At 42.1% G+C, this 26,677-nt stretch overlaps 2 protein-coding genes across 4 annotated transcripts; one reads left to right on the top strand and one right to left on the bottom strand.

Annotated features, from left to right (window-relative positions):
* The first annotated feature begins 3,144 nt into the window (after positions 1-3,144).
* On the top strand, positions 3,145-17,067 carry efna1a (ephrin-A1a). Of its 2 annotated transcripts, none has more exons than XM_042434510.1 (5): positions 3,145-3,501; positions 14,305-14,600; positions 15,106-15,171; positions 15,290-15,391; positions 15,511-17,067. In XM_042434510.1, the coding sequence occupies exons 1-5, from the start codon at positions 3,404-3,406 to the stop codon at positions 15,633-15,635; spliced, it is 687 nt and encodes a 228-aa protein (XP_042290444.1). In that variant the 5' UTR covers positions 3,145-3,403; the 3' UTR covers positions 15,636-17,067. The 2 variants fall into 2 exon arrangements, with proteins under 2 accessions (XP_042290444.1, XP_042290443.1); XM_042434509.1 differs by having other exon boundaries at positions 15,508-17,067.
* A 7,022-nt stretch (positions 17,068-24,089) lies between these two features.
* Positions 24,090-25,669, bottom strand: dpm3 (dolichyl-phosphate mannosyltransferase subunit 3, regulatory). Of its 2 annotated transcripts, none has more exons than XM_042435680.1 (2): positions 25,590-25,669; positions 24,090-25,352 (listed from the first exon to the last, which is right to left on the bottom strand). In XM_042435680.1, the coding sequence occupies exon 2, from the start codon at positions 25,312-25,314 to the stop codon at positions 25,036-25,038; it is 279 nt and encodes a 92-aa protein (XP_042291614.1). In that variant the 5' UTR covers positions 25,315-25,352; positions 25,590-25,669; the 3' UTR covers positions 24,090-25,035. The 2 variants fall into 2 exon arrangements, with proteins under 2 accessions (XP_042291614.1, XP_042291613.1); XM_042435679.1 differs by lacking the exon at positions 25,590-25,669 and adding an exon at positions 25,451-25,583.
* Positions 25,670-26,677: the final 1,008 nt, after the last annotated feature.

Genomic DNA, 26,677 nt, shown 5'->3' with positions numbered 1-26,677 from the left:
AGACATGGTCTGAGAACATTTTAAACAAAGTTAAAATCATGCAGTGGTTTATAAGAACCTCCCTGGAGTCTAGGTTGTTCCTGTGCAGAGGTAGACATCTTTAGTTTTCATAAATTTTAGAGGAAGAAATCCTCCATGTTGTGATTTCTCCTCTCAGGATCCCAAAAAGTGCAATTCTATGACATCATCTAATTACTTTGGTTGAAATGGTTGAGAAAAACTAATTATGGACAGTCAAGTTCCCATGCCTACATGAAACGGTTTTCCCTATCATTTTCCTATATCTTATTTTCATGCCGCAAAACAGACTCAGTGCAAATTCCGTCAGGATTCGAGGTGGATATGGTTGTGTTTGTGTGTGTGTGCGTGTGTGTGTGTATGTGTGTGTGTGTGTATGTGTGTGTGTGTGTGTGTGTGTGTGTGTGTGTGTGTGTGTGTGTGTGTGTGTGTGTGTGTGTGTGTGTGTGTGTATGTGCACGCCTGCATTGATGTCTATGTAGATAGGCAGACCTGCAGAGATCCATGTATGTGTGTTTTTGCATTTGTCTGTCTGTATATATATATATATATATATATATATATGTATACTACATCAGGCCTGAGCTGCAATTTTGTTCCACTTCATCTTTCTATTTACTCATTCCATATTTCAGGTTGGTATGAAATTAAAGGTCCTCTCATTTGGCTCCTGATAGAGTTTTGACATCTGCAGCATGGTGAAAGCTTTTCCACAACAATTTTCGATTGCAATGCAGATGACAATTATGTTGGCAGTCCCTCTCACCCTCTTATCTTCCCACCGAGCCAGAAAAAACAATTGGACTCTAAAAAAAATTGATCCACCAGGATGAGCGCTCGTGAATATAAAACACATTACTTGGGATGACCTGCTTGACACCGAAAAGCACACAATTACCATGTATATGTGCCTTTCTACACTGAAATGGTTTGTCAGTTTGGACAGAATTTTGAAATGCAGATTGCATAAACTGTGTAAGAACCACTGAGCATGAAATATTGCCTTTAATATATAGAGGACTCCTCTTCACAGGTGTAGAGTCTGGATCTTTTGCTGCATAAACTAAATAATAAAAACTAAAAGCTTTATGTAAACTGCTTGACAAAATGGTAGTGTGGGTGTCTCACAGAAGGGATTATTCAAAGATCAGGACAATACAGAACAGAGACAGACCGGGGTTAACAGGAGATGCAAATAGATCTTAGTAGTTGCTTTAATTTGCTTGTAGCACCAGATGAGTGGGATGTAACTGCACCATGACAATTAAATTGTCACGTAACATGTTGATTTGCAATCAACAGTCTACCTGACATTTTAATTAGCTACCTTGTGAAACTGCCAGGCAGGCTGTAAAAGCCAGAACTTCCTCAAATTGAATTTATCTTCTCATGTGGCTAACCCAGTCTGGATGAGATGAATTCAAACAATGAAATCTTAAAGGGTTCATGTCAGGTCTGCATAGTGCATGAATGCCCCCATTTATTTGACTCAGTGGAACAGGAAACCTTTCAGATTAGGTGTTACATTCTGGTTACATCAGGAGTGTATCTGCACTCTCTGCATTCCTTCATGGCTTTTTTTAAACATGGTCCAAATCCCTGCAGAGTTTAACTGATCACATCCCCGAATCTCATCCATATCCTGAAATGGTGTCAAGCCTCCTAACTGTGCAATTTTTTATCATTTTTGTTATTATCCAGAATGGTTGCCCTTCTTTTTACTTATTTTTCATTTTTTTTGTTTGGTCTGATACCTTTGAAAGCTAACACACTGCTAAGCAGGCATAGCAAATAAAGTGCCATGTCAAGCAGAAGCAGGCTTGAAAACCCCCTCTGGCAATATGGCTCACCAGGCTGAACGAGCTGCACACGGTCCAGATTATCCATGTCAATGGAACAGAAAATGAGAATCAGGATGTATGTATGTATGCTATGTGTCTGACAGTATGGAGGTCATATGCTTCCAGTTAGATGTACAATCGTATTTGATTTTGTACATTTCTGTTTTATGATTTCAAAGGCTTGATGGAAACTTTGAAAAATCATATTCAAAGTTTATTTGTTTTACTTCCATATTACAAACGTGCACCCTCAGAATAAATGTAAAATTCCCACACGGTTATAGTGGCCACTAATGTTCTCATACAAAAGAGTCACTTAAGAGTAGCCGCGAGATAAAAATATCAACTTCATCAACTGTATCAACTGCAAGAAATCTCTATGCAAACACATCAGATGTTGCCCAACCAGTACTCAAGTGTAGGTGGTGTACTTCATGGATAGATAAGAACTTCGGAGAAAAACTTTACAGTTTCATCACATTCGAAAGTAGACAAAGCAACTAAAACGAACGCACAATGTAAAGCCACCCAACGCAATAACCCTGTGCTTAATACTGTTGGGACACTTGTATTCAGGTCACTATACAATATGTTGGCACTGTGTCAGAGAGCTGTTTATTATATGAGTCTGTGTTCTGTAGTCTTATTCTACTGGATTGCAATTTATTGTCCATGTTTTTTGTCTAATCCTTTAGGAGACTGATGCAGATTAAGCCTAAACAATGTTTGCAAATAGTGTTTGCAAATGCATTGAAAATGTTTAGTTTACTTACAAATAAACAAGGAAAAATTGTGAATAAATTAAATGATTTCCTGTTTTACTAAAAAATATTTGAACGTTAACTGCAAAATATTAAAGGGAATGACTTCTATTATGGTTTATAACTATAGCTATTGTCAAACCACGACCTGCTTACCTTTTTAGATTTATAATCCTGCAGGGAAGGTTAAACAAGTATAGGCAAGTGTGCTACAAAAACTTAATCCCATCAAGTTTGATAAGGTTACTGTAAACACATTCAACAAGTGCCTATGGGTATGATACCGCAAAATGTTATTATAGAAATTAGGAAAAATATTTATTTGGATGTTGCGTTGTAGGCTTATCCATCCATCATATCTTCTGGAGACGCAATTACAACAACACGTAAACATACAGTAATGCATTTCTAGAGAAAAACCCTCGGAGCTCGCGTCTCTCGGACAGCCCTCTGATTGGTCTCTTCTGGTACACGAGGCGGGGCTCGCGACTGTGGGCGTTTCACAAAACCAGCCTCCACGCAGCACAAGCTTTCATTCACTACGGATTTGTTGGGTTAACCTGATCTCCTTACAGTTTTCATTCCTCTACGAATCTACTTGCTTTTTGCTTTTAAGAACTACTGCACGCTTAAAGTCTTATTTTTTTAGCGTGCAGTTTCCAGGTGCGCGGACGAGCCATTTTTCGGTAAAGTTTTTTTCTTTTTTACTTCTTTTTTTTTTTTTTTTTGCACAACCTACCTGAGTTGTGTTTTCCCCTCTGCACGCCTCCACTCCTCTCCACCATGGATTTGGTTTGGATTGTGGGCTTCGTTGTGAGCGTCTGCGCCCGGTTTGCTTCAGCGGAGCGGCACAGTATCTACTGGAACAGCACCAACCCAAAGTAAATATCTGCTCTCTTATTTGTTTTACGATTTTAATTCAGTGCTCAGTGCTTCTGTTCATTAATCAATGCAAGGAGGGGAAGGGAAAAAAACAGATTTTGTTTGGCATCTTAAATGTAAATAAACTTTTATCCAAATTCTCAGCGCAGATTAGATCATTATGATCCATATTCGGATGCCTTTGAATAGTTGCAACTCATGCATATTCAACGAGGTTGTTGTGATGAATTTGTGATGGAAGCAACCGGCTCCTGTTGTCATGATAATGCAAAAGGGTTGGGAGTCCAACCCCCCCCACCCCCCACCTCCCCACCTCCCCATCTCCCCTTGGGCTCGAACCTGTTATTATTATGCTTTTTACCTGTAATACTTTGTCTAACCTGTTCAGATTTAATCCGTTTCGCAATATGTGTACCTGTTCCACGGGATTAGTTACATCAGATTATGCCATCTATTTATCTTTCTGTGTGCTGACAGGGAGCTAGTTAAACAGCTCTTTCTTTGGAGGGAAGAAAGCTGCTTTAAATGGGTGAAGGTGGGGGTTTTGTGAACAGAGAAATGCAGGGAAATATATTCTTCTGTGGAGCTCAGTTTTTTTCATTTTAGGACACTTAAAGGCGTGCTTTATGAATACATCTCCTTTTATGAACTCTTTTTATGCACATGTGTTCTTTTTCTACATTTTTCTGAGTTAAGTTATTTGCAGGAGTGCCTGCAGCGAAAATGTAGCCGCATAGTGATACAACACTGTTAAAAGTCAGCAAATCTGTGTTCTTTTCTGTCAGGTTGGTGCTGTATGTATCATGAGATGAAATCCTACAGGGGAGTGTTTAAACTTTTCCCTGGGAAGGGTTGTAATTTTTGTGTGGCTTTTCCAGGTCTGACTCACAGCAGAACGTGTTGAAATATCTGTTGCAATATCCTCTCCATCTGACAGTGTCCTAACCTCTGTGTGGAGTGGGAGGTTACTTTATCTCCTAAATCAAGAGATATCACTTGGGGTTTACGTGGCTGTCAGGGAGACATAGGGGTGTTCATATTTCAGGTGGTAAGACGAGTATTAATGGTGTATGACAAGAGACAGAGGAGGTAACCTGAGGCCTGCCCAGTAGGTCACGCTGTGGGAGAGAGATGGATTGCTCAGGGAGGAGAAATTGGAGCTCAAATTGTCAAGGTTAGGGGCCGTTCGGGAATAAGTGGGGGTCAATTAGAATTATAGTTGATGATGGCTGGGGTGAAATGGCTCAGGGTACGAGGAGGGTTAGGTTTACACATCCGCAAACAAACTTCTACATGCACCCACACATAAACACACCCATGTACACACACAGGCGGGCAAGCACAAACAAAGACTCCAGGCAGACAACCATTCAATCACAAAAACCGTACACTCAATCACAGCAAGCGACGCCATCTAAATCAATCAGTGTTGGGTTCACACTCTATGGTTTGCAGACACCCAGATATTCAAATATTCTCCCACAAGCTTTCCACTGTTTCCCTCCTGATCTCCCCCTGTGGTAAAAAATACAGCATTTACTGTTCCCAGAAAGGCCATAATTACAGTGACAAAGCCTTTCACTGAAAATCAGAATGAAGTCCCAGATGGAAAGGCGTTTTGTTGTATCCCTGCCGCGGAACGACAGTGGTCGTCCCTGTTCCGTAATCCGTCAGTTTGCACTTGCTATTTTTTTCCGGATGACTGTGCTAAATCTCTGCCTTTGGCTACTCTTAATCCTGTATTCGCAGAAAAAGTACAGAGTTTCTGAGATGTTTTCATTTGGTACTTTCATTATTTCCAGCAATCTGCTCCCCCCCTTTGACCTGTTACTTGATACAGTGTGTTGACGTCCATCTCTCTCATGAGATTTTTTTTTCGGGGCCCACAGTTTATTGTTCCATCCCCGTTGGTCAGAAAGCTGTCATCAATCTTATTGATCTCAGATTGATCACTCTGGTCCATGTGGTGCAGCCTCATTTCCCTCTAATCTTTGTGTTTGTTGAGGGATTTAGCAACACAGACACTCATACATATACATGCACTGTTCTGTTTCCCTGCTCACCACTAATTTGTGCATTTGTGTGCTTGGGGCCCTGCTGACTTCCAAGGTCGTAGCTGCCTGTATTTTAACAACTACTTTGTTTCAGCATGAGTGAATCTATTCCTGTCTTTTTCAGCACATTCTGACCTTTACTTGTCAGTAAAATCATTCAAAAGAGTGAACCTTTGTGTCTGATTAGCAACAGCTTAATCACTAACACGGCTTCATTCCCAGAAAGAGGCTCACCAGTGTGCCCAGTCAGCTCAGATCCTGGGATGCCAGTGTGTGTACGTGTCTTTGTGAGTGGAGTGTCATGTACCGGCTTCTGCCAGTATATGTGTGAGTCTTCACATCTACAATCACAAGACTTGAGTGACTCAAACACTCTTATACACATTAACCCAGTCTCGCACACATGCGCCCAACAGTTATAATTGATGTTCACATCGTCCCCAGAGCCCTCTGGACTCTATGACTCCAATGTGAGGCAATAATCTTCTCATTCACTACTTCTCTCTCTCTTTTTTTTCCCTTTTTCCCCTGCTGACAGAGCATGAGTAGACCACCTCCACCCACCACCACCACCACCACCCCGTCCTCCTCTACCTCCTCCTCCTCTGCTTTGTACCTGTCTCTCCCTCTCTCCAGCACCTCCCTCCCCCTCTTCTTGGCCAGGTTCCCTTTTCCAACTTGGTTCTGTGGTCTCGAGTTTTTGTGAGTCTGTTAACTGTTTCATGGCTCGCTCACACACACACACACACACGCACACACACACATCTGTTGGAGCCACTGTTTATTTTATCATCATCATCATCATCACCTTTTCTGTTATCATAACACATTTTTTTTCTTAATTTGTTCTTACTCTGAAGCCTTTCTAATGAGCTCTTTTAATTTTAGGAAAAACCACAAAATAAGCTTACAGATTGCTTTTCGCCCACCATTGCTGGCTCAGTGGTTTAATTCATTTGGCTGAATATGCTTTTTTGTGCTGTGTTGGCTCAAATGAGAGAGTTATTTAAGGTATGTTTCACCCACATGAAGGATTTTCTTGGTATTTATCCAGTCAATATGGGTGTTTTTGTGGTGCTTCCCATACAAATTGGGGAATGGTCTTCATGGTGAGCAATAGAAAGAGAATAGTAACTGGTGTGACTGATTGGGGGTCAGAGTTCACTATGTGATGAAGTGGCACGGCCTCTATCAATCTGTCAGTCATTCTGTCACGGCGGTGGTCCCTGAATACTGGCTGCCACTCAGGCCGGCCCTTCTTCACACGGCCGTGGCTCTGCCTCTGGGAAACTCTCTTTCTTCCCCCTCCTGTTTTTGGGTCCCCTTCGCTCCTTCACCAGCTTTTATCTCAACTTTACAAGCTGTCCCTTTTCAGTCTATTATTTCCTCACCTCCAACTCTGGCTCTCTGAGAACGGGGGAAGGAGGGAAGCATTCTAAGAGGTGTGGAATTTTTTTATCGTTCTTGGCACCCATAGCGATCCGTCACAAGGCACTTTGCCCTTTCCTTCATGCTTTTTTTTTTTCTCCCCCTCTCAGTTCTCTCCCTTAAAGCTTCCTTCTTCTACCTCCTTCTGAAAAGCCACTCTTGTCTTCCCAGCAAACCTGCTTCTTTTTTTTTTCTCTCTCTCCTCTTCCTGGTCTTTTCACTTGTCTGTCCGTATATTCTTCTGCCATCTTGAGTGTCTTGCTGAAGTAGTGGAAGTGGTAGAGCCAGTCTGAGAACTCATGAAAGCCTTTTAAAGGACAGGAATTAAATGGCCAAAAAAAAAAACAAAGGTAGGAGAAGGTATACATGTGTACTCCACTCCACACATGTGTGCGCATGCGTGTTTGAGAGATGAAAGATAAGACTGGGTATTCACATCAGTGGTTATGATTAGGTGGATGCAATAGATAAGGGATTTCTGCAATTTCCAAGTAATCTGAACCGGAGCTACTTTCCTCGAAAAGCATCCAGGTTTCCAACTTCTTTTCTCAGTCCAGCCTTGGCTCTAAACCCACCAAACAACCCCTCCCCCCATCGGTCAGCATTCTCCTCAGTAAATTCCTAAGTCCATCTCCATCTTTCTCTCGCATCGTCTGTCCCTCTCCCCTCCTACCACCCTTAATCTGGCTTTGTAATCTGTCTGGTGAATTCAATCTGGGGAAAATACTCTGAGAGATTGTCAAACGCATGGTAATCGCCTCTTATAGGCTCAATGATCATTGAAGTGTGTTGACATTTCCTATCTTTACAGTCTGTAATCGTCTGTAAGAAGACCTCAGTGACCATATTGACAAGAGCCAGAGTTTTTTTTTCTCCAAAAGCTGATTCTCATCCTGTTCAATATTCCCACTTCTTGCTGCAGTCTCAGTGGCAGAAGGGCTTGTTTTATTGACCGCACTAGATAATGAATCAGGCCAAAGGTTTTAACTTCCCGCACACGGTCTTCTTGGTGTTACCAAAGTCTGCACACTGTCTGCTGTGTGTTTCCCTGTGAAGTGCTGTACTTCCTGGCCACGTCTTTTCCCGGGAAAACAGCGTATCCTGTCTGCACAATAAACAATACAGTTCTCACACACTTAACACACGCAAGACCATAAAAATCTGGACTCAGGAGTTGATTGAATTTCCCAGGCTCGTATGAGAAATAAACACGTTTCTACTCTGCCAAAGAGAATAACTACATTAGCAGTGATAAATGGTGATTAATTGATTTTATGAGGGATGTGCAACTGTCGGGGGCCTTGAGGATGATTTAGGATCCGCCTCCCCCGCCCGCCCTGCTGTCAAATCTCTGCCTGTCTCTGTTTGGGGTTCTCCTCCGATCACTGTCACCCCAGTCAGCCCCACCAATGTTTCTCTGCCCCCTGCCCATCCTCATGCTTCTTCCTTATCTTCGCAGCAGACTTCCCCTACTCCTTCCCACCCTGCTCCTCCTCCTCCTCCTCCTCCTCTGCACTGCTTTACAACTGTTCAGTCCCACACAAAAAAACATAGAAGAAGAAGGACTCCACTAGTAAACAGATGATGTATGATTATGGTACAATTATGAGCAGAGCCTGCACTTTCTTTCTCAGGGTGTGTGTGAGGGAGAGATAGAGTGTGTGTGTGCGTGTGTCCTCCAGACTTATTTGTCAAGTCTTGGTAACTTTCAGTGTATATGTGCTTGAATGAGGAAGAATTAGCCAGCAAGGACAGATATTATCTCAGGAAATGAACCATTGTGTTTGTCTTGTTGTGTAAATAAGGGTCATTGTGTAACTTGCGGTTGTTGGGTTTTTTTTTTTTGTTTTTTTTTTGTCCTGTTTGTTGGATGGCTGGATTTAAAGTCCCCGCAGTAAATGCTGCTACCCCCTAGAGGTCAGTTGTATTATTACATTATCACTCATTATTACCACTAGATATCTGTGAGCAAGAGCTACTACTACTACATAAAAAATCTATCTAATAACTGTGGCCTGTACTCATATATTATAACTTCCCCATGGAATTCATTAAACTACAATCTCAGACTGTGTTTGCAGGAGAGGAAAAAAATCACTGAGCTTGAAAGTTTTATCTTGTGGAAATCAATCCAGCAAAATCGATTTTCTTGTACAGATATTTGCCCCCTGAGAAATGCGATGTCAGTGGTGACCTTTATGTTCTGGCCCATATAAGATACAAATAGCTCCGGGGACGGCGTGAGACAGTTGGAAAGAGCATATGTATTCATCTAAGCCTCCTTAGTTCAGTGGAGTCAGCCAATTATTTCTCTTCTGGACTTAAAGCTTTGTCGCTTTGCTCGGCGGCAAAAGGAGCTCGGCTAGTTCAGCCAAGAACGCCGGCAGAATGACCAATGATCCGGACAGACAAAGGTTGAATGACAGACAGAGAACGCTGATTGAGATGGATGACAGAAAGTCACACAAAGAATGAAGGCTGGAATATTATGTTAAAAGGGGGGAAGTCAAAAGAGTCGGACCATATTTGTTTCTATGACGACCCTCAGCATACCCACGCCGTATTGTGCTCGGCTCTGAGAACCGTGGGTCAAAAAGTTGCATATTTGGAATACCACCAGGACAGGTTGTGATTGGTTCAGCAAGTCTGAGGTGGGGGAGGAACAGAGTTGACATGAGGATCTGGTTTGCTTATTGAGTGATGAAAGAAGGACAGAGAGTGGGAGGGGCTGACATTGATGGATGTATAGACAGACAGATGAAACAAAAAGGGTTTTGAGGAATAACATTAAACAATCCTGCTTAACTAAGCTCATAATACACCTCAGAAAGGCTTCGCTTCTCTCTGATATGCCACCTCCCTCGTGGACTCATGTAGCTTTTACAGATATATCTTAAAAGAAACAGTTCCCTGGAGCCCAGTGTCTTTCATTATTCTGTTAACACCTCTCACTTTCCCCTCTGCAACCATGAACACACACTTACACACACACACACATACATAGTCAGTGTGTCTCTTTTTGAACTACAAAACTCCAGTGTAAAGGAGTAATACCCCTTCTCTGTGTGAGAACAATAGGAGGGGGGGGAAGCTCCACTCTGCATGTCTCACCCCTTACTCTGTACCCAGCCCCTCGGCCCCTGCTCTGGGCCTGCTCTAAGCCCCTGTATTAAGCAGGGTCTGGTGCTGATGAATGGACCCGAGCTCAGCCCCTGCTCCACCCAGTAATCCAGGCTTGGACGAGCCGATTAGGTGGTCCCCACATTCCGGTTCACTCATCCGTGACACAGGCCGGTCACCTTTTAGGTCACATTAATGGCGTGTGTAAAAACATGGGATGAAAATAATCATGTTCATGTGTTTAGTGTATCTGTGTGGGCCTGTTTGAGAGGTTAAGTAGACTAAAGCTCTTCTGGTCTGGTCATGAGTAGTTTGTCCTACAAACTGGACTTTATGGACTAAAATAGATCTGAATTGATCTGTCAAGAGAGTATTTCTGGTCATGGCGTCTGTCTAGAAAAGTTAAAAATGCACTTCTTGCTGACTGTCCTTGTATAAAATTCTCCAGTGCTGACTTGGCGATTGTCCGACCTTTGATCCAGGGTGCGGCCTCTTCGCCTCAGAGGTCCAGCATTCCACAGGGCGATAGAGTACAGAGATGAGAAGGTGATGGATGGATGAAAGGAGGGGGGTAGAGGTGGAGAAGAAAGCAAAATGCTGGCCAGAGAGATTAAAGAAGAGAGATTAGACTCCTGCTCCTGAAGAGGATCCAATAAATCAGGAATTCCTTCTTAGGAGAGGAGGAAGAGTGGCTTGGAACAGTCTGTAGTCTATTTTTCACCAGATTGCACACTCGCATACACAAACACTCACAGATTTGACCACTTGACATTCCCTCACTCCTATCATCGCAGTTCATTACTGGCATTCATTGTCCACCTTATCATGACTGAAACACACTCCCAGATTCCTCAAAGCCCTAGACACGTGACACAGACACAAACAATCACACATTAAAATGTCTCGGGCTTAGACAAACACACATGCACACAATCATCGCTGTATATCTGCCATAGTTCCACAAATCATCTTTAAGTAGACAATACATCAGCTCCTCCATGCTGCTGAAGCTCCAAGCGTCACTGTCATTAAAAGAGAGCATCCTGGGATAAACAATGAGAATAAATAAAGACAGCTCATTGATACAGTGAGAGAAACAGCCTGGAAGGGAGAAAACAACAAGGGACACACACTGGGAAAGACAGAGAGAAAGAGGATTTTGTCTGCCAAAGTGAAGGTGGCATGATTTGACTTTGTTAGCTAAACCTTTTCACAAACAGACCGACGCTCTCTTTGAACTGCGTTACTCCAATCAGTTAATTAAGCTGATGATGTGGAACGTTTCAATGCTGAGGCGTTAGAGGGGAACAAAAGGCAGCAGGATAATTAAAACTATTTGCCATTATTAAAAGGGGCTAGCCAGCCTCCCCGGGTGTGTATTCAGCCTCTGTTCTCTCTGCTAAGTGAGGTATTCCATCAGCGCGGGCAGATTGTGAATAGAGACACTGTATGAAACAGTGGCATTGATAAAGCAACTGTAGCACTCGCATAGAAACTCTTACTGAGAGAAACTTCAAAAGCCATTCCCAGCTCAAGCCCTTTGACCCCCCCTGCCTACCCCCGCCCACGCTTTTCATGCCCTCTGTCTCCCCCCCCAAACTCTCTCAGCCTAAAGGGGCTGGGAAGTGGGGAGCAGGAGGGCATAATTAACCCCCTCCAGGGCAACTTTAATACCCTTTTTTGTGTTTTAATTGCACCCCCCTTCGACCCTCTTTTGGTGAACACATTGAGACCATACCACAACCAGTTTGTAATCAGGGCTCGGGGGGAGAGGGAGGGATTGGGTGTATGGAGTTTTGTTTGTGTGTGTTTTCAGTATTTGCAGGGGGATGATAACTCTGTCAGGCAAAAACAGACAACAGTGTTTGTTCAATAGTGTTATCGATTCGACTGGAATTGAAAGTTGCAGGGGGAAAAACCACTTTACCGCCAATCTGGTAAACAGAGCATGGCAGGCAAACTGCAGATAAGCACTAAGCTGTCTGGACCATAGCAAAATGATAATTATTACTCTCCCCCTCCAAAGTTGGCTGGAGCACACTATTATCAGCACAGTTAGATGGAAGTTCCATCAGTATACTAAAAAGGTGCTTGTTTTCTAACAGGCTCATGTTGCTGTTGTAATGGTGTTGCCGGCTAATCTGGTCATCAGTATTGAGGGAATGCAGTCAAGCGGAGAGGGGTAAAGGGATGAGGGGGAGGGAGCCAGAGAGGGCGCAGAAGTCGGGGGCCTGGAGTTTGGAGCCACAGCGTCTGTCTTTTTACCGGGGGGTACCAGGGGAGACCCCTGGCAACAAACAACAACACCAGCTAACGAGCGTCAGGGGCCTGCGCCTGTGCACTTTGATCGTTAGTCACACATATGGACCTTGTCACCCAAACGCAAACTCCCCAAATGCTACTTGTTACATTTAGGGTGTTTTACGAGAAAATGCCGGAGTTCTCAAAGAAAAATATACGTCCACGGTTTGATTCCCGACTGGGGGACCTTTGTTGCATGTCACACACCTCTCTTTTTCCTTGTTTCCTGTCTTGCTACACTGACTCTCAAATGAAGGTTAAAAAAAGCCCAAAAATTATCTTAAAAAAAAAAAAAAAGATCTGCTGATCTGATTAAATAGCAGTCAGTAACTTGACTCACACTGGCAGGCTGGCTGCTTCTTTTTGGACTGTTGAAAGCCTGACGAACCGTGCATGTATTCATTGCAAAAGCAACAAAACCCTATATTAGACACACATTCTCAATGTGTGTTGTGAAAATATTTAAGTCTGTCAAATTTCATCCATTCTCAGGGAACCCCTGGTGATCCAGAACAGTAGGAGACGGTAAACTGATAGGCATCGCTTGGGAACTCAGTAGGAGGAGGTGTGTGTGCGTGAGTGTGTGTGTGTGCGCGCATGTGGGTTCGGTGGGTGCAAATACTAGGTAGCTACTGCTTTAGGTTGTTGATAGATGGGAATTACTGGGAAGTGAGTGTGAGTTTGTGTGTATTGCTAGCGGCCAGCTACCACTCCGGGCTGGTGATAGATGGCTTTGGCTGAGAAGAGAGCATTAGCTGTGAGCCGCCCCTGGAGCAGTTACTCAGTCAGGGGGAAGGGGACAAAGCTGAAATACCTTTAGTGGCAATTCCCTGGAGATAAAGTCATAATATCTCTGCAAGGGAAAAACAGGAGGAGCAAGGAATCGTGGACAGTTGAGATAAGGCCAATTTAAACTGCCTCAGAGTCCGCTGAATTGTTATTTAAATGTTGAGAAACTTGTATTGACTTTGAATTTCTTGTGGACATTCGAAGCAAATTAAAATGCGGAGAAGTTTTCAGCGGACACTCTTTGACCTACGTCCAAGAAGAGAGGGAAGAAGTTTAGTATACTTAAAGGCCATCATAAAGAGGGTGGAGGAGTGAAGGGAGGGATGCAGGGAGGAATGGAAGGGAGGCAGACAGTCTGACTGTCTCTCCTCTCCCTCTGTATTTATAATGAGAGGGAGTGTGGTGGGAGACAGCTACGGGCCGTCACCGGACTCATTTTGTATTTGCCTCTCTCTCTCTCTCAGGCGTTAATGTTTTGGTTAAAACATATATGACCTTTACTTTTATCCGTGTCCCTATCTTGAGTAAACCCAGGTGTGTGTGCATGTGTTTCTGCTCCTGTTAAGGTGAATTTGTCATTATGTATTCAGCTTGTGTGAGTGTGTGTGTGTGTGTGTGTGTGTGTGTGTGTGTGTGTGTAGCCCTGCAGATGTCAATACTCATCTCCTGTCTTGACGGGCTAACTGACTACTAATGTTTTTTTGTAAACATCATTCAACTCCTGAGGGACATGGGATCAATGTACACTCAGTGCTAACTCTCAACACAGCTGCAAGCAGTAGCAGCTACACTGGACTCACGTTCATCCATATTTATGCACATGTTCACTGCAAATCACTCTTCCCCTTATTGCGTTTTCCCCCTTCATTCCACTCCAACACACACATATATCTTCTCACAAGAAACACTCTCCCTTTCTCCTGCTCTGTATCTCTCATTCCCAGGCCCCTCAGTCTTTCCTCTGATTTCCCTGTTGTACACTGGCGTGTAGCCGATCAATATATAATCACAGGTTTTGAGGCTTATATTTATTACTGCTCCGATGCTATAACCATGGTTATCAGTCTCCTGCCACTCACGTAACTGTCCTCTTTTGCCTTCTTCCCGCAGGTTTCTATGGGACGACTACGCCGTGGAGGTGAAGCTCAATGACTACCTGGACATCGTGTGCCCCCATTACCCTCAGGGTGAGGTGCCGTTGCTGGATGCTGAGCGATACGTGCTCTATATGGTGGAGCGCGAGGACTATGAATCCTGCAAGCCCCAGTCTTACGACCAGATGCGCTGGGAGTGCGGTCATCCATTTGCTCCTCACGCCCCTGAGAAGTTCTCCGAAAAGTTCCAGCGTTTTACTCCGTTTACTCTCGGGAAGGAGTTCCGCCAAGGAGAAAGCTACTATTATATCTGTAAGTGTCACTACAGCTTTCTTTCAGATTTGTCACTGTGTTTGCCAGTTAGTAGTGTAAATATTTGAAATAAAACTACTTACAAGGGCATAGCGCTACGATTCGGGTTTGTTTGTCCGCTGACCCTGATATGCTGGAGTTTGTTGGACAGCTCTTTGAAGCCTCACATGGACATAAACCGGGGTGTCGGGTCAGTTTGCCAAGTTTATGCATACTTACTCTGCTAGAATGTAACCACAAAGAGCAAGCAATGTTGTCACCCTGACCATGGCTGTAATTAGATAAACGGCAGGACAAGACACACTTCGCCTGGTCACAGATGGCCTCCTAAAGCTTTGTCCCTGTGTCGGTCTGTTGCCAAGTGTGTGTGTGTGTATGTGTGTGTGTGTGTGTGTGTATGTGTCTGTGTGCACGCATGCATGAAGGTGGATTAAGTGGCCAGAAGAGGATAAGTGCATTAGTTAGGATGTTAACGCCTGTGTTGTTTCTTCCCTCTTTCCTGTAGCCAAACCTTTACACCACCACGGACAAGAGTGCCTCAGGCTCAGGGTGGACGTCGTAGCTGCTGACGGTGAGTCTTACCATCCTCCTGGCTGAAAGGAGAACATCACAATCAGTTAATAACAGTCATTGTAGACTATTGCAAGACCCAAGCAGAGTAATTGATGGCATTTTTTCTTTTATTTCAGGCTCTCAAGAGGCCAGAGTGGCTAAAGGAGGCACAGGTGGTGCTGGAGTTGGAGCTGGGGGTGGGGGTGGGGTTCACAACCCGTCCAACAGACTGCCTGCAGGTATGTTGACCAACCCTGTGTCCTTTCTAATTATCCCTGACCTTAAAACAATCCAGCTTTACGTTGGGGTGTAAATATGCGGTACTAATGTGTCTTCTTTATCTCCCATCTTCAAGCAGATGACCCGGTGGTGCGCCTACCAGAGGTCCAGAAGAGTGTGAGGACAAATTCTGCAGTTGCAGCAACATCCCTCTCAACCCTTTCATTGCTAGTCCCGTTTTCATTACTGCTATTGTTGCACTGAGAGTACATGAAAGAACTGCTGTTCGCAGACTTTTTTTTCAGGGACTACAATGAAGACAGTCCGTGGGGAAGAAACCACTGACTCAAAAAGACAGTTTTCCATGCCCAGTGCTGGCCACAGGGAGAGACTTTTGAAGCCTGTAAAGTACAGATGGACTCGCTTGTACTAAATGTGCTGAGCATTTGAGACGAAGTATGTGTGCTTCGTATTATTTTTCAAAAGGTGACAGTATTTTTGCTTGGAATGATCAAGCTCTCCTTGATTTGTAATTTTTGGGGCTCTCTCAAAAAAAAAAAAACCTGTTTGGATGATGACCCCCACAAGAAAAAATGAAGAAGATGAAGAGAAAGCGAACCTGGCCGAAGAACAATCAAGAATAAAGACACAAGCTCTGGTTGAATTCTATAAAATATAAATTTCAATGGAATAAATCCACATTTAAAAGTAATCTACTACCTTTTGAGCCAAAGATCAGTCATCTCTCCAACTTGTACACTATTCCACCCTTGAGTATTGTGTACTATTTGTTGTATTGTTATTGTAATGGTATTGAGTGGCATTGATGTCCCAAGTGATTACTTTTTCAAATGTAGCATCGACAAACACGGAGGCTGTTCTCATGACTACCATTCCTTTGCAAACTCGACCATGTGCTTAAATACTGTAGCACTAATACTGCACAGTAAAAAGACACCAACATACACTCCACAACAGTGTTGCACACAAATACACACAAACACACACACTGACATCAGACGCTCTGTAACACATGACAGACACACTACATTGAACTGTGTTACGTGTACATTCTGTGAAGATAATTTATAACATTTGCAGCTGAGATGTTTAACTGTATATACCATGTGCTCACGAAACGAAATGTTTACTGTTGGTAATGGAGAGAGCTTTTTCTCTCTCCTGGTAGAGTTAGTACTTGTGTGAAAGGGAAAATATGTGTGTTGCGGTGAGAGTAAGATAACGTGCGCGAGCTAGGGAGCGATTGATTAAAAGAGCGATATGACTAAATGTATTTCTGCCAAAAGCAAACACTGAGATGTTGTGTGTACCACAGAGAGGCTGGACTTCTCTGTTTGTTGGATCTTGCCCCTGTATTGGATAAACTGTCCGATATGAAGAGCTGGTATCAAATCTTTCATTACAACAGGACCCAACCCTGAGTATCCTGGTTCTTTCATTTAGGTTTCCAGTTAGAAAACAAATGTACACTTCTAAACACACAGCAAAAGTAATCAGCTGTTCAGAATAATTATCACAGTATTTGGATTATTTGGAAATGTTCTAGTAATCAGTTCACAACAGACAGGACACGGCATCAAACCGAGTTGCCAAGCGCATCTTCACCTGACAGACTGGCTTGAACAACAAAGCACAACAGTGTATGACTACCGCTGAAGTCAGTCTTCTTTTTTTTTTTAAAATCTGAATCCTTGTTACATGATTTTTGTACATGTGTAAGTAAGATAAGTGTATAATATGTATATATATAAATATATAGAAGATTATATAAAAGACCTGTTTGATAAATATGCTAAATGTGAAAATTTCATGTGAAATAAAAAACCATATTTTTGGAAAACCAGAACAGCTTCCTTGTGAATATATATTTATATATTAAGAATCCAGTTAGTTTCTCGGCATTATTCTAAAGGGAAGATCACTTTTTTTGCCTTGAAACTAATGTGATTCTGATACTACAACGCTCCAGGAAACCCATCCCATTTCTCCTTTTCATTACATCGGAAAGATTTCCACAGAGGAGCCAATATCACAGATAATGGCTCACGCACACTAATGTGACAGGACTTGAATAGAATCAAGGCCAAGGTGGCTGGAGACGGGAAAAAGCAACAATAGATAAAGGAATACAGGAGAGAGTTCTATGTTTATCATTACCATTAGGGCAGCCTTTTGGCATGGAGACAAAATACACAGGTGTGATCTTTGTACTGTCTTAATCTTAGCCTTCTGACGAGGCTCCACCCTGTGCTACAACAACCCCCTCCCAACACACACACACACACACACTCCTCCACTTTCCTCCAGCCATGGTCCTTTAGTCGTCTGCAAGTTGCATGACAAACCATTGTTCTCATCTCCCCTACTCTTGTCTCTCCCTTCCCAGGGGAGCTTTACGGCCGTGACAGTAAAAACAGCTGTAACACCAAAAACTGGTGCCACTGCCTCGCAACTCCCCAGTGTTTTCAAAGGGATGGCCATAAATTAAGGCCGGTGGACAGGCCTCTTAACCGCCCGACCCCTAGAAAGGGCCCCACTGAGTAGTATCTTGTCAAGGGGGAACAATTCTTTTTATTTACTTACTCGTTCAGCATACCAGCTTGAGTAAATGTGAACCGCAAGTGTGAAACCTTTAACGCCGCAGTAAATGTTGAGGGCAGTCAGGAGATAACCAGAGCAAACACAGAGCGAGAAAAACTTGAACATCCTGAAGGCAATGTCTTTAGAGGCTTATGGGAGGAAAAACTATATATTTCAATATACATTCATAGATCAGAAGCATTAGTAGCAAGGACAGCATGAATCCAAATATCTGCATGTTGAGAATATGATCAAAGAAGGTGGACTTTGCTTCGACACAGCATTTAATATAGTGTATCGTAAATCTAGTCTTTGATCTTTGTAAAATCCAGAAGATTGTTTAAAAACAAAATAAAATCTAATCATCTGGATGAAAATATAGGATGTCCTCTGCACAATAAAAAAAAAGATTTTTAAGCCGTTTCCCAAGTTTCGACTATATTTCCTATCCGGGTAGACAGAAATGACATATTTCCATGCTAATTTTAACATGGCATGGAAACATAAACACATTATTTTGTATGAAAATATAAAATAAAACAATGTAATATCAACATAGATAAATTTTTTTGCCCAATTTGAGCATGGACATAGCCTACAGTCATTTCCGGCTGCCATCATTGTTTGTTTGGCTGGTTGGGAAACAGTGGTGCAACTTGGGTAATAGGTTAAAAAATCTTTTTTTTTTTATTATGCAGCAGATGGAATATTTTTTCATCCAGATGCTCAGGAGAGTCTTTGAGAATTCTGGAAATACTTTCAGTGTTGTTAAATGACATTTTGGGGTTTTCAAACATCATCGAGTTTTACACAACACATGAACAACGCAAACTGGGGTTTTATTAATTCAGTGTCAATTCAATTCAATTCTATGGGCTTTATTGGCATGAAACATTTGAGAACAATGTTGCCAAAGCATCAAAATACAATTTGTCCCAATATTAAGACAGTTCAAAATAACAAGTATATGAACATTAACATGTTAAGATTGATATATATTAATTATATATGTACAGTATATCCTATGCATGTATTTATGTGTGTGTGTGTGTGTGTGTGTGTGTGTGTGTGTGTGTGTGTGTGTGTGTGTCTGTTTCCCAACAAGCAGAAGAACAGGGCATTTACCAATTTATCATCAAGGGAAGCTGAGCCAACATGTGTGTGGAGGCGGCAGTGAGACGCAGCAAGACAGATCCACAATGCAGAGATGGCTTGACATGGCCAGCTGGTTCTGCATCCTGGACTGCGTCAGGCCTCCGTATCAGCAGGACACATAACGACCAGTCCCTGTCTGCCTGCTAGCGTATGTTAACATACTCAGAAGAGCCAGGAGTATCTGTCTTACAGGGCCTTTGGGAGGTTATCTAATGTTTTTGTAGCTATTTGTAGCATTTATAAGCTTTCACGCTGCTCTAGAATGGGAACCGTAAGTATCAAAGCAGCTGTTTATGAGCAGAGAAAGAACAATGGGCTGACCCTTGAGTGACTTTTTAGCCGCGATCACATCATTTTTATATAGTGATGATGCACTGCATGTTCGGATTAAATTTCATTTTAATGTAGCCGCATGTTTGGAAGCTCCTTTATTCCCTCTCCTGCTTGAGTCCTGTAAAAGCTTTAAATGACAGCAAGGTCAGACGGGGATGATGGGAAGGAAACACTTTGGTTACACAGAACAAGCTGGAGCCTTTCGAGCCAATCAGGGCACATTTTGGTCCCCTGCCATCGCCGGCGGTCGGGGTGTGGTCTCCTTTTCCCGAAAAAGTCACTCACAGCCGTCGCCACTGCAAGGGTCATCTGTCTTGTTCCAGCTCATGCTTTGGTTTCCTGCCCGTGTCACTTAGTCACTCTCTCCTTTTTTTATTCATTCTCACATCCACGCTTCTACGGTCCGTGTATCCTCCGCCCAAAGTTGTTTTCAACTTGTTGGATAACAGGATAAACAAGTATGCAATGTATTATTTTGTTTTTCCGTTTTTCCCATAGATAGATAGATAGATAGATAGATAGATAGATAGATAGATAGATAGACGCAGAGATGTGCGCATTTACGCACGAGGCACATGAGCGTAACTTCATTGATTATTTAAATCTCCCGACACAGGATCAGTCAGGATCTAATGGTAATTAATGTTATGTGTTCTTCTAGCCTACACATCCAAAAGGTCAGCTGTTACATACACACACAGTCCAGGTTCATACAGTGAAGCAGCCGTCCTCCTGATAAATTCTGAGCTCCATCAGAGCTGTCTAAAAAATTTTATTTCAGAAGCTAAAAGTTTAACTGTGGTTATAATCTTGACAGGACAGAGAAAACTCTCCTGGGGGAAATAGAATTAAACCCTTAGCTTCTGAAATAAAATGTTTTAGACAGCTCTGATGGAGCTCAGGATTTATCAGGAGGACGGCAGCTTTACTCCAAAAAAGTTCACTGCATCAACCTGGACCGCGCGCGCGTGTGTGTGTATGCGTGTGTGTGTGTGTGTGTGTATGCGTGTGTGTGTGTGTGTGTAACAGCTGACCTTTTGGGTGTGCAGAAGAAGATAGAACATGAATTACCATTAGATCCTGACCGATGCTGTCGGCATGTCTTGAAATTTAAATAATCAATGAGATTACGCTGCTGTGCCTCGTGCGTAAAGGCGCACAGCATCTCTCTGCTGAGGGATCTATCTATCTATCTATCTATCTATCTATCTATCTATCTATCTATCTATCTATCTATCTATCTATCTATCTACCTGTCTGTTTGTCTGTCTGTCTATCCAGACTATAGCAAGCATAGCCAATGACTATGTTTTTGTAGAGATGCAGTAGGGGCAGAAAATATATTAAAGCAAAAACCAAGTTGTTTTCTGGTTTTGGTTTGATTTCTATTCCAATTGTCGATTTAAAGACAAACTGAAAAATTGATTGACAACTAAATGATGCATTGTATATTTGTTTATCCTGTTGTCAAACAAGTTGAAGACAGTTTTGGACTGAGGGTGCATGAACTTTCTACACACATTTCTTTCACTCTGTCACTTTAATTTAGTCATTCTATCTGAATCTATCTTATCTTCTGTTTTGATTTGTCCTCATGTCACTCTCTCATCCTTTCATTACTGGTTTCCTCCCTTTCTGTATCTGTATCGAATGTATCAAATCTCCATCTCTTTCAGCTTGGGGCCACGATTACTAACTCCATCTCTCTCTCTGTCCGTCTCTAGATGGGTTTGAGGTTTTGCTGTGAAATGTGTGGGTGGGAGAAAAAAAAAGTATTTTCTGTGCAGAAAAATGATAACCTATCATTTTTCAGTCTTGGTTCTCAGCCTGTCGAGATGGATTTGCTCCCGGCAGTGTCACTGAGTGTCTCTAGAAATGTTTTTTTTATAGTGTCTCAAGGTCTCAGTGGGGCCATGCTGTGGGCACAACCCCTATGGCCTGATCTTTTCACTGTCTCTATCCCCATTAGGTTTTTCTTCAGTTTTTCAGCTCCTTTCCCAATTTATCCGACGCCTCTCACCTCCCCTGTTTTGAAGCAGAAGACGAAGAATATTCTGTGTGCGTCTGTCATCTTTGTCAGCCTCCCCCTTACTGTCAAAATCCTCCCTTTCCAAAACCAGCCAAAGTAATTATGAAATGCTGGTAAGTGACTCTCATACCCCAACCCCCCCAAAAAAAGAATACACACAGCAAAACCGAAGCAGCAACAAAAGGTTTTTGAAATTACCATTTATGCATGTTACATCACTAAGGGGTTTTAGATTAGTTAGACACATGAACAAGTGTACAGAATTCACTACTTTGTGATACAAGAGTGAATCAATAATTTAGATAATTCAGCACCAGCTTCATATCTTCAGTGTGAAAAACAACTGAATTTCAACTTTTACCAGCTAAAGTAAATGATAAATGAAGAACTGTGAGACATCTTCTGGTCAGTTCATATTGATATGAAACTGAGAGGATCAGTAAATGTTAATGTTGTGCTCACAAAAGCAAAGTCTGGCTTGTTTTTCCTCAGTTCTTCAAAGTCTGAAACTGTGGGAAGCTTTCAAATGTTTTTTCTATCAAGAGTTTAGTGTCTGTTGTAAGTTGGGGGAACATCACATCTTGCCAGTGGGAAAAAGGTTAACACGTTTATTTAAAAAAGCTGGTTCTTTAATTGGATTTGGAGGAAAGAACCAGGAGTTTAAATTATACTTTAAGGGAATCCCCTGTTTGGTGTTTTCACTAGCCTAAAAAGTGTGCTGAGTCACCAGTTACACGCTCCACAGAACAATTTAGAAGGTCTTTTGTGCCCACAGCTGTGAAACTTTTGTGTGTTTCATGAGATATGGGAGGAGTTTTTGACATAATTAGTAGGGCTTATTTTGTTTTGCAGATTTGCTGGTTTTTATTGCCTGTTTGATATTGGTCCTATTTTCAGGTGCATCTCCTCTGAGCAGGTTTTAACTTTTTTACTTTTTTTAATATACCTGATATACATTGATGTCCTCTTGGAATGTGTGTTAGTGTTTCATATGTCTGCTGTGAGCTGCCTTTCATCTACATATATCATCTAATTAATGAATGTATGACGCCTACATCTAAGGTCATGCAGTGAAATTATGTAATTTACTTTTCATTCACCTCTACTTCCAAGACAGCTCACTCTAGAGGAACAATAAATGGTCCTGAACTCTGAAGTCACACGAATTCAAACCGACAAGAAAGGATAATCAGCTCTCGACTTAGCTTTATTCCTTCTCATCATCTGGCAACTGAAGAGCTCAGGTAACAATTCAAGGCCCTTTACTGCTGCTCTGCTAAAATGATGCACCCTAATAACAGCTCTCGAAGTTGACAACACTGAATCTTTAAGAAGTCCATTGAAATGCAAAGGCAGCTCTCTGCAGCTTTCCTCACCAGAGGCGCAAAAACCTCTCACCTCCAAGTCAGAAGAGTATGCAGGCAGAGATACAAAATTACTATGCAATCATTATTATGGATTTTGCTCGGTGCTTCGAGTTACCTTACTGTATCAGGTGCAATCTCTCCCATCATCACAGCAGCAGCAGTGACTGTGGGAGTCATATCACGTTTGCTGCAAATTAAATGCATGGAGATTGGAAAAAAAAAAAAAAAAAAAGCTTGAGTGTTTGAGGTCACTTCTGTCGGGACCGCTTTCTCTGTGCATCAGATTACACTTACTTACACTTACTATTATGTAAATGCTAAGGGCTATGTCTGGGATGAAGCTTATGTGCTGTATGTTTGAAATAAGGGATTAAATGGAAAAAGGCACAAAAATGCTTGCACTGTTCACATGCACTGTGTGGCCTATAACATGTTGAGCCTAATCTGATTTATACTTATGTCTGACATCCTGCAGAGAAAGATTGAACAGATGGATGTCTTCAAAGTTAGATTTGAGGAGAGTGATGACAAAGAGAAGTGATTAACTATTTCACATGTGGCTACGAGTAAGAACATAACTGCCTACTGAGTAAAGCATTTGGTGTAATTGCCAGAGTAGAAGGTTTTCTGGTAAATAACAGGTTGCCTTTCATCCAGTCTGCTCTAGCAACAGCTTGCAGACATTCATGGGGGGTGGCGTTGCAAGGCATGATGGGGCTGCAGCCAAACGGCACAACAGGCAGAGCTTGCACACAGAGAACTGCCAACTCTTTTGCATTTGTTCTGAAGTTATGAGAGCTTTTGAAACCCTATAATGATGCCTTTGGCCAGGCTATGCTTTGTTTATGCACAGCAGGGACTCGCCGAAAATGAGCAAAGGCAGCCTTTTAAGGCGCACACAAAAGAACTGTACTCGCCAACGTCAGATTACTTCAACAACGACATACTTAACTTACATTTTCTGATTAGAACAACTCTCTGTGAGGGAAGAAAATGAAATGCTGCATAATGTATATTTTCTGCCGTTAACTAGAAAATGGGACAAAAGAGATCTGTCTAATGCACAGAAGGAGGCATTGAGCAGTTGAATATAAAGCCCTAAGGCCATGTGGATATGCTTGGAGAAGGAATGCATCATATATACAAGCTCTCATGCACATACTCGCATACCTCCTGGGCCTATCCGAACCCCCAGCCCGCCTACACACACACACACACATTTGTAGGCAGAAGAACTGAAGAAAATAGACTCCAATTTAATTAGGTCCCAGCAATAGCTTCAGGGTACAGGTCTGATATTGGACAATGGAATGTACACTACTTTACAGATAAAATCTAGTCCATTTACACTGACAAGCAACAATCTCCAGACACACACAACAAGGTCCACACTACGTGTACGACCATTCTGAAGCAGACACAGATTGAAAGCATTTGAGAATTCCCAGTGAGAAACCGACATTAGTCAGATTCTTCCAACATGACCTTTTGGTTCCATTTGATGACGGTGATCAGCAACTGGTTACAGATGACGGTTTAGCATACCAGTGATATGAACTCAGTGGTATTTAGCAGTGTGCCAACGGTGGGTTACGTGTGTGCAGTTTACAATAAAAAGACTGCAACATGTGTTTTCACTGTCTCTTTCATCTGGTTTAAGTTTGTGAAACAACCTGCCACGGTGTAATTTAAATAGAAACTTGCACACACAGTCAAATCTCATTCTTTATAAAAAGGTAGTGGTGGTTGTGGTGGTGGTGGTGGTGGTGGTGGAGGCAGGGGGGTCCTTTAGTGGTGGTGACAATGATAAAAGTTTTAAGAAGGTTAAAACTGCTCCATTATGATTTTTGAGCGACCCAAAAAACATCCATTAAGCCTGACATTTCTCATTAGCGGAAGCACGCCTGATCAATATCTAATTTTAACATGACAGTGAATGAGATTCTATAAAAGTAAACATTACTCCAAATGTTGATTGATGTACATATCATGTCTGCTGGAAACAATGAAAAGAAGGGTGTACATTCAGCAATCAGTCACATTTACACATTCAAAGATCATCAATAGGAGACACACAAGAACCCAACAGTACAAGTGCAGATACTGGACTGAGTGTGATGGTGGTCCAAGTTTCCCTGCCAGTCACTCAAAAGTTTCTACATAGTCCTTCCCTATAGTTCTACATCTTCAAGCCCTTTTTCCTCAAGTCCTCTTTGGCTTCTGCTATCTGGCCCTGCAGCTCCTTCGCAGCCTCTTCACAGTCATTGAAGGTGGCCACCCTGTATCCCACCGTGGCCAGGGAGTAACAGCCGAATGACACCAGCAGATACAGCGGCATGGGCCAGGCGACCTCTCTATAAGTCTGCGGCAGGCTCAGGTCCAACAGGTCGAAAGTGACCAAAGCCCAGGCGGCGACCACGACCGACACAGCGAACAGCCACTCCAGAAGTTTAGTCATGGTGATAAGAGCCACCGAGGAGATTTCACGGAGACAACCTGAGAGAGAAACAAAGGGTTTGAACGTCAATTCATATAGTTAGCTTAGCTTTAGCACAGCAGAGTAGCACCGTGTCAGCTATGTTGCCAAAACACACGGGAAAGACAATGAGCTGCTTGTCGCAGGAATAAAACAGTCTCAGACTTAAAACAGTCGGACGCAATGAAATAAATAAATTGTTTAAAACGCATTTCGTTCTCTAATCATTTTAAGAAGAAACAATCCGATGTGTTTACCTCCTCTCTAACGCCAGCTCAGCTCTGCGCAGGTTTATGATGTGGCAACAAGCGACGCCTTATGGGAAATGTAGTTCTAGTCACTATTATTATTTCATTGAGTGTTTTCAACACAATCAGATAATGCATCCATATCACAAACACCTCTTTGGTGTAAAAAAAAACAACACTCAACTCTTCAACAAGACAAAAACACAGTATTATGGAGTAAAATCTGTTGGCAGGTGGGACCAGGAACATACAGAGAAAGACATTTCATTAAATTCCATATTATTTGTAAAATTCCTCACAGCTGTAGTTAAGTTTGATTTATTTGATTTATTCCTCTATGATAATAGATCTCAAATCCAAAATACAATCAATGAAACGTTTTTAAATAACATTTTTATTGCATTTATTTTATATTATTTATTTATTTTATTACATTTTATGTATGTATTTATTTATTCATTTGTATGTATTATTTTATCATTAATAGATTCTTGGTGCAATGATGTATTGAATTCACATTGTATTGTATATAGCCTGTTTTGTTGTATTTTTTGGGTACTAGTTTGTAATGGAGGAGTGACAGGTCAGAAAGAGTAATTGCTTTATCTAACTTTTTTTATATGTCTCAATAAATCTTAATGTTGTTGCTGTCTCTTTCTTTCATTAAAACACCTCATGATTTAATGTACAAAACAAACGCTGCACTAGATTGTTGTCTGATGTATTAACACCACTAGTGCCCTGTCAGCTGAGAGAGAGAAAACAATTTGTTTCAACTGGGTCTCTAATGAGGTCCCCAGTCAGGCTTTTAACACACATTAGACCTCTAACGGTTTTTCTGTGTCATCCTCTTAATTTAGAAAAGCCATTTTGAAAATTAGATTACCATTAAGCTTAAAGCTATCCATAAATACTAATGTCATTCTAAAGCGAGGAATCCAACAACAATTTCATTAGGGGCCACTGGGAGCACACTGTTGTTAGATCTTGGTGTCTCTTTAGGTGCTATGGGGCACGTCTGTTCTTTCAGGGTGGTGAACTGTCCAGGTGGAGAGGGCACGGACCTCTCCAGGGTGAAATCAGGAGGAGTGGGAGAT

Source organism: Thunnus maccoyii, chromosome 15, assembly GCF_910596095.1.
Source record: "Thunnus maccoyii chromosome 15, fThuMac1.1, whole genome shotgun sequence".
NCBI lineage: Eukaryota > Metazoa > Chordata > Actinopteri > Scombriformes > Scombridae > Thunnus > Thunnus maccoyii.
This window is presented reverse-complemented; position numbering and strand designations above follow the sequence as displayed.